Genomic DNA, 8,079 nt, shown 5'->3' with positions numbered 1-8,079 from the left:
AATTAAGTCAAATAAATAAAAATAAAATTATAAAAAGACAAATAAATGAATGAATTATTGTTTTGTGTTATAAAATAAAATAAATAAAAATTTAAATAAAATAGTAAAACAAAATAAACAAAACATTTATATAAAATAATAAACACATATAATAAAATAAAATAAAACAAAAAAACAAATTAGCAACATTTGAGCCAGTAATAAGAATGATTGTGGTTGTAATTAAGCAAAAGTGTTGTACAAAAGAAGATAAACAATAAACAAACATAAAAACAAATTATAAAAACAAAACATTTGTCAAGACTGAGAATGCTTTGTGCTTGTAGTAAAATAAAGTCAAATGAAGTCAAATAAATAAAAAATAACACAACAGTCAAATGCATAAATAAATGAATGAATACAGTTGTGCCAGTATTGAGATTGCTTTGTGTTATAAAATAAAATAAATAAAATAAACATTTTAGTAAATTAAAATAGTAAAAAATAAATAAATAATAAAATAAAATACACCATTTTAGCAACACTTGTCAGAGTACTGAGAATGCTTTCTGTTTGTTATTAAATAAAAAAAAATCTAGTAAAATAAATAAAATAAAGTAACCGAATGTTTGTGGTTGTAATAAATCAAAATAAAATAAAATAATTATTATACAATAATAAATATAAGTATTTATAGTATTTTAGCAACACCAATACTGAGCATATTTCCGATTTAAATTGCCTGTAGGATACATATTTGTGACTCTGCTGTCTTGATATGAGCATTGGTTATTGAAAAACGCAATTCAGTTGACCACTACTACTGCTGATCTAATATTATTTGGGGCAAAATTGCCAATGGATGTCATATATAATAAAATAATAAAGCAAATAAGATTTATTTTCAAGAAAGATAGAACAAACACACATGCATACTGATTTAATGCATTTTGTACCTTTACCGAGTGTATTCTTTGCATATAAAGTGTGACAGGCCAATGATAGATAACGATGCAAATATGCACAACACATAAACACTTACTAGCATTATATATTCCACATGCAACGACAGGTCTCGCAGGCCAAATGTGGCACCGCGACAATGGAATCAGTGATGTTTTTACAGTGCACGCCGACCATTCTCATCTGACTGCTGGGTTTTTTCTTTCACAGAAAAAAATAATTTCAACAGCTCTAGGCTAGAGCAAGTTATGCATCATAATCAGAACTGGAGGACCCAGTCAGGCCCCGTGTCAGAAAAAAGTTCCTTGATGAATAATACAATGCTTTGGAGAAGCAACAAACAGCACACAACAAAAAGTAAATCTGAATTTCACACTGCAGCTCGGTGCAGATGGGCAAACGTATTGACAGTGTGCTAACCACGTTAACCTGATTAAATATAGCCATTAAATCTTCGGACGGGCAGATTCCATGCTTTAATATTCAGCACTTTCCATGAATACAGTACACTTTGGTGTTACAAAATGTGTTGTTACGCATTAGAAGAGCAAATCCAACATTTTTGGCTTGCTGTTAGATACTATATGTAAGATAAATTATAAACTATAAAAATTAACCTAGCATGAGTATTTTGGGAAAACATTTTACTTAAAGTTTACCAAAAAAACCCCACGTATTTTCATATTATGTAATTATACACGTCATTTAAAAGATTGGAATAATTTTCAGCAAAGCTACATTTATTTGATAAAAAAATACAGCGATAACAGTACTATTGTGAAATATTATTACAATTTCAAATAATTTTTTTCTATTTTAATATATTTTAAAACTAAATTTATTTCATGCTGATTTTTCAGCATCATTACTCCAGTCTTCAGTGTCACATGATCCTTCAGAAATCATTGAAGGATGAATAAAAAATAAATAAATAAAATAAAAATAAAAGAAAGAAAGAAATCTATGGGGGGAAAACGTTAGCAAAAATTAATTCAAGAAAAAAAAACAATTATATTTATTAACTAGATTATTTGTTATTATCTAGAATAACAAATATTATTTTTTTAATTTAAGGAATAAAATATGTTTATGAATAAGTACAAATCAACATTTTGTCACTAAATAACCTATGATGATGATGATGATGATGATGATGATAATAATAATAATTGTTGTTGTTGTTATTATGATTATATTAATTAATATTATATTTAAAATTTATAAATATGAAAATAAATGTATTTAATGCAGAAAAAATATACAAATCAAGGTTTTAGACTTGTCCCAAAAATTATAAGCCTTTAAAATAAAATCTAATATTTATTTTGACCACCTCAGTTCAACAATCAACATTTTCTGCACCTCATTTCACTTGTCATTTATTAAAAAAAAACAGAAAAAAAGAGTTCTAGTTCTTATTATATTTATTGAAATTGCCATTTGAGCAGTTGAGCTGGATCTATGAGACGAGGCTTTAATTTCTGAGCTGCCATTTGTCTATGATCTGTGTGCTTCGAAGCGCGCATTAGCATGGCTCTAATCTTGTAGCCCTGGCAGAGTCCTGAAAGAATGAATTACGATTTATGCCTAATCAGCACTAAAAAGTAACAATCTGGAATTTCTGGCACCTTATCTACGGCACGTAGATAATGTGCTTATCAGGGCACGTTTAAACACCTTCTTAAAGGTTGCTGTTGAACGGCAAACGCAGATACTACGCCATTAAATGGAAACGAAACATGCAGAGTTAAACGGGACCCAGCAGCAAAAATCTTACTGTTTGACAAAGAATTAATTCAAGCGAAAAAAATAAAGTCTTCCAAAGCACATTTGGAAAGTTTGTGGCTGTTAATGAGGAAGAAGTTAATGAGTTGTTTACTTAAAAATAGCATGTTTGCTAGAATTCAACAAAAACCTTATGAAACTGGGATTAAGCAAGAAGCTTGTGCTGCATGTCATTTATTGTTTCTCTTCATTGTGAATCATGTAATGAAAGCATTAACGTATGGATATCTGCCATCTGAATGGAGAGAAATGCCATGAAGTCGTCAGAAAATTAAATGCGAATTACACTCTCTCCCAGCTGACACTGTGCTGTTTAGGAGGAGATTGCTTTTCTTTATGGATCATAGAGGATTGTTGGTTATGGATGATGATAAGCAAGCCTGTTTGCATTTATGAACGACAGGATTGTGCAAAAAGCTCTCACAAATGAAAGCTGATAACCGTGCTGGTATCAGAGTTATTCAGCGTGTATACCTTTGTGCTGGTAAAAATGCTTCTTTTCATCTCATTTCATACCTCATTTGCATCTGACTTCCAAAACAGTTGAACTTTGCTATCACTTCTTAACAATTTAACTCATCCTTGCTGAATAAAAGTTTTAATTTCTTTAAAAAAAAGAAAGAATAAAGATTTACTGTCCCCAAACGTTTGAACTGTAGTGTATATTGGTAGAAAATATTTCTATTTTAAATGAGTAATGATGCTGAAAATTCAGCTTTACCATCACAGGATTACATCATTTACATCATTACAATGTAACAATTTCACAATATTACATTTTTTTCCTGTATTTTTTATCAAATAAATGCAGCTTTGATGAGCATAAGAAACTCCTTCAAAAAACATTAGAAATTGTTCTGATCCCAAACTTTTGACCGGTAGTGTACTTTTAAAAGTAATGCTTTACAATATTGCGTTACTCCATAAAAAAAGTAACCGATTGCCTTTGTTACATTTCATGGAACGTAATGGACACTGGACAGCAGTGAACACTGGATAACTTTCTTCAGGAAAATGACATTGTTCATAATCTGTTTTAGTTGACGTCTTTCTTTCAGTTGAAATGCTGATTGAGCGAATACATAAAACATGATACATTTCAGTAAGTTGTACTGTATCTGCCAACATGCCTTCTGATATTAATTGATATTTTGTGCAATAACTTGTAATAAAGTGAAAGAGAACGCATTGCCGCTTGAATTGAAGTGGCTACGGTGATCTGTCACGCCATATTTAAGAGCATCAAAATGGCATTCAGTGTTTGAATTTTGCAATAAAATTGACATTACTTGAGAGCTGAGACTTTGTTTCCTATCAGAAGTAACAAAGCACAAAGCTCTTTGCGATTATTGGACAGGAGGTGAGTTACAAATAATGTTATGTGAAGAAGAACCGTGGACCTGGCAACCCTGAACTATGGTGATTTATAGGGTTAAATAGAACCTACATTAAAGGTTTAAAAAAAATAAGATTGTGTTAATGCATTATTATCATGTTAACTTTGACAGCCCTTTTACGCTCCCTTTTATATGACAGGATACAATGCGTGTGTGTAAATATCCACCAGGAATAGTAACACACATTTGGCATTCATAGTACTATTTAATTTGACTCTACAATTTGGAATGCATTTGTTTTATTCTATATGAAATGGGACAGTGCATTTTCATTTTATCAGCATATGCATCTATTTCATATGCATCATAATATCTGGATATATATTTATGTGACAGCTCTCTGTTCTCATTCGCAATATCAAGATCTCCCTGCTTCGTGTAAGAAATGCTGTAAGCGAAAAGTTTTTGCATCAGTATGCATAAAATGTCCCTATCACCTGACAGATAGCACTGAAATAGGTGTCTGGAGAAATCACACCCGTCTCTCTGTGACAGACCCAGACTCTGTAAACAGCTAAAAAATGGTCAAGAGAGTGACTCATGCTTTTTAAGCAGTCAAAACACCAGCCAATCAGAATCGCTCTCTGCACATTCTGGTTTGCTGACATCAGGTTGGCTAAAATGACTTTGGAGGGCAGAGATTTGGAAAGAGGGAGTGAGGGAGTTTTGAGGGAGTTCACTCAAGTGAACAAAACTGCTGAAATCACAGATAACACCTTTTAATGAATATAAGACTAAATTGAAAACTAAAACTAAGCATTTTTATTTTTATTCTGTGTGTTATACCAACTCACAGGACAATTGAGAATTTAAGTGTGAAACTAGTTTTGAAATATTGTATTCGAACTAATTTTGAACATCTAGAGTTTTTACTTTGGTTCTATAAGGAAAGGACTATTAAAAAGCACCATAACAGTAGTTATAACAGAAGTCATACAATAGCTTGACATATATCTGGTATTATTAGCAGAAACTGATTCACATACAGAATAACCACAAGCTTCTCTGTTAATATATTGCACTATAGTGTGTTAAAATTCAAAGTTTACCATGCATGATCTTGGAAATAAGCTTAATGTTTTTGCATGCATTTTATCTCCTGATTGAACAACATCTATTTCAAACTCTTCAAATTCTATTTTACTTGAATTACACTTTTCATAGGAGTTAAGTGTTATATGTATATGCTGTTGAATTAATGATTAATTTAACTAATTTAACTAACGTTTAACTGCTTCAACATGCATACTGTTAATGAAATACTGTTAAACACTTATAAGCACGAACAAAAACTATTATTATATATATAAATATTAGGTAACACTTTATTTTAAGGTGTCCTTGTTACATGCACTTACTATTATAACAACAATAAATTATGCACAATTACATGCAGGTAACCATAAGCCAAACCCTAATCCTAACCATAAACTGTAGTAAGTACATGTAATTAATTAATATTACTCAGTACTTAAATGTATAATTACACTGTAACAAGGACCCCTTAAAATAAAGTGCAACCAAACACAGTGAATAACTGTATAAGGCAAATTAATTAGCATACATTACAAAGCATAAATCTTTATTCAGATTTCAGAATGAGCACTTTGTCACATACTGTATATATTGAGGATCTCGTGCACCTACTGATTTGATTTGAATATGAACGCACCATTTTAATAAACAGAGGAAATGCACGATTTGAAACAAATAACCATTTACATGCTTAGGACGTAAGAATGCACAAGGAGGCTTCATATGACTCGTTAGGTAATGTTTTCTTATTAGAATCAAATTATACATAATATAATATATATAATTATATAATAGTAATATAGTAATAGTAATATAGTGATGCAGTGGCTTTGCTTTTTATGATGTCATAAGCAATCCAGTTATCTATTATAGATCTGTGGTTTAGATGCATTTTGACAGGTTTGATATCATTGGCGCCAAACACTTATTGATCGCAATGATCACGCTAGGCAACAAATGAGACTTGAGCGATATGGCAGAGGGGAAGATTATCAGTAAAAAAAAAAAAAAAAGGCTTACATTTCAGTCTCTTCCTCACATAAACTGTACACATAAACTTGAAATTAAATGTCCAAGTTGTATGGCCCACTTCAACTGTGCTTTTAGTGTTTTTTTTTTGTTCTCTTTGATGCCTAAAAGAATAAATAAAAAACCTTTCACTTTCACTGCATGGACAAGAGCAGCTTGGACAAGAGAAAGAAAGGTTCAGAATAGGTTTAGAACATCACTCACGCAGGCACAGAGGAACCTCTCCACTCCAGGAGCCGTTGCCGACACACGTGAGGACGGCAGGGAAGGACAGTTCGTATCCCATCAGGCAGCGGTAGCTCACGCTGGTGCCCCACTCGAACACAGAGCCCTCCACCTCACCGTTAGACACGCCGGGCGGAGGAGAGCAGGTCACCGCTGAAGAGACAAACACATGGAGAGAGATCCAAGTTCATTAGAATGCATGAAAGCCTGGCGACGGTGTCATTCATTTACACGTGCTGCCGGTGTTGTTTCACAGGTTGATTCAATAAAGGAGTTATGCAAATTAGGTAATGCCACAACTGAGGTTGTTTGGTCAGTCTGGTCTAGATTTGACTTTTTTTTTAACATTTTTAAGATGTCTGTTATGCTCACCAAGTCTGCATTTATTTGATCAAAGAGGCGATAAAAAAAAGTAATTTATTCCTGTTATCAAAGCTGAATTTTCATCATCATTACGCCAGTCTTCAGTGTCACATGATTCTTCAGAATCATTCTAATATGCTGATTTACTGCTTAAGAAACATTTCACATTATTATCAGTGTTGAATAGAGTTGCGTGGCTTAAAGTCCCCATGAAATCAAAATTAAAGTTTTTAAATATGCTTTTCATTGAGGGAAAGAAAAGTCTGGTTTCGCGCTGTGTCAAGCTAACCACCGCACCGCACACACACTCTGCTCCGGTCCAGAGACAGGATAGCATGGAGCGGATCACATGCGCGAGTCGGCGCAGAGACCACAATGTATCGGAGCTATTTGAATTCTACACAGAATGCTATATTTTATAGCAATATGGATGAGACTGTGGCTGGTATACCCTGTCAAATGCGGCTTTACGGAGCTCAGCTCACAGCTCTAGCCCAAGCTGTGATATAAACGAACGCTATTGGCTATTTTAAAAAGGGGCGGGGCTGCTTGATATGTCCCGCCCTGTCTTCCTGTTTCAGTTAAAATGAGGTCAACACAGAGTAACGCTGCGTGTTTCTAAGCATTTCAGGGGACCTTTAATATTTTTGTGGAGACCAAAACAGAAACAATGTAAAAATAAACATACAAATGTTTCAAACGTAACCTTTCAGTTTAAATCTACCTTTATTCTATAGTTAACTCTTGTCTGAATAAGTGCTAGTGTGGTTTCATTTGTTGTTTACTTGTTTATCCACCAGATATTACAAAGAATACAAGAAATTATATTCACAAACATGCCCTCATTTAAGACGGTTTCCCTAGGCATTTCTAACCAAAATATACAACCAACACACATCTCCACTGAGCACAAGAGAGTAATAAATGAACTTAATCGAATAAATACTGAACAAAAACAACATCATATTTCATATGCAGGTCACTCAAGCACACATTCATCATGGCGTCTACATTTAGACTTAATTTGTTCACACTGAGCAGGAATTTGATTCATTCATATTCACTTCATTAAACCGGCAACTTTAATACCCTCATGTAATAAATTAACATGATGTTTGGATTTTAAAACATTTGAAAGTCTGTCAAACACTTGAGATTTCAAATTAATGTTAATTTGGAATTGTCCCAGTGTTAGTATTTCGTTGCTAGCTGTCCCACATCACACACACACACACACACACACATCCCTGGAAAAAGGGCCTAGAAAGCTTGGCTGTGGCTCGGGGCCAGGGGGGGATGGAGG

The 8,079-nt window shown here is 33.1% G+C and overlaps 1 protein-coding gene across 1 annotated transcript in view; it reads right to left on the bottom strand.

Annotated features, from left to right (window-relative positions):
- The window catches only part of LOC107688260 (CUB and sushi domain-containing protein 3-like), a 311,798-nt gene that overhangs the window by 15,949 nt on the left and 287,770 nt on the right, over positions 1-8,079 (bottom strand). The window contains exon 63 of the mRNA XM_016485884.1: positions 6,393-6,566. Within this exon, the coding sequence (XP_016341370.1) occupies positions 6,393-6,566 (174 nt within the window). The remainder of the gene's footprint in view (positions 1-6,392; positions 6,567-8,079) is intronic.

Source organism: Sinocyclocheilus anshuiensis, unplaced genomic scaffold, assembly GCF_001515605.1.
Source record: "Sinocyclocheilus anshuiensis isolate Anshui unplaced genomic scaffold, SAMN03320099.WGS_v1.1 scaffold1162, whole genome shotgun sequence".
In the NCBI taxonomy this organism is placed as follows: domain Eukaryota; kingdom Metazoa; phylum Chordata; class Actinopteri; order Cypriniformes; family Cyprinidae; genus Sinocyclocheilus; species Sinocyclocheilus anshuiensis.
This window is presented reverse-complemented; position numbering and strand designations above follow the sequence as displayed.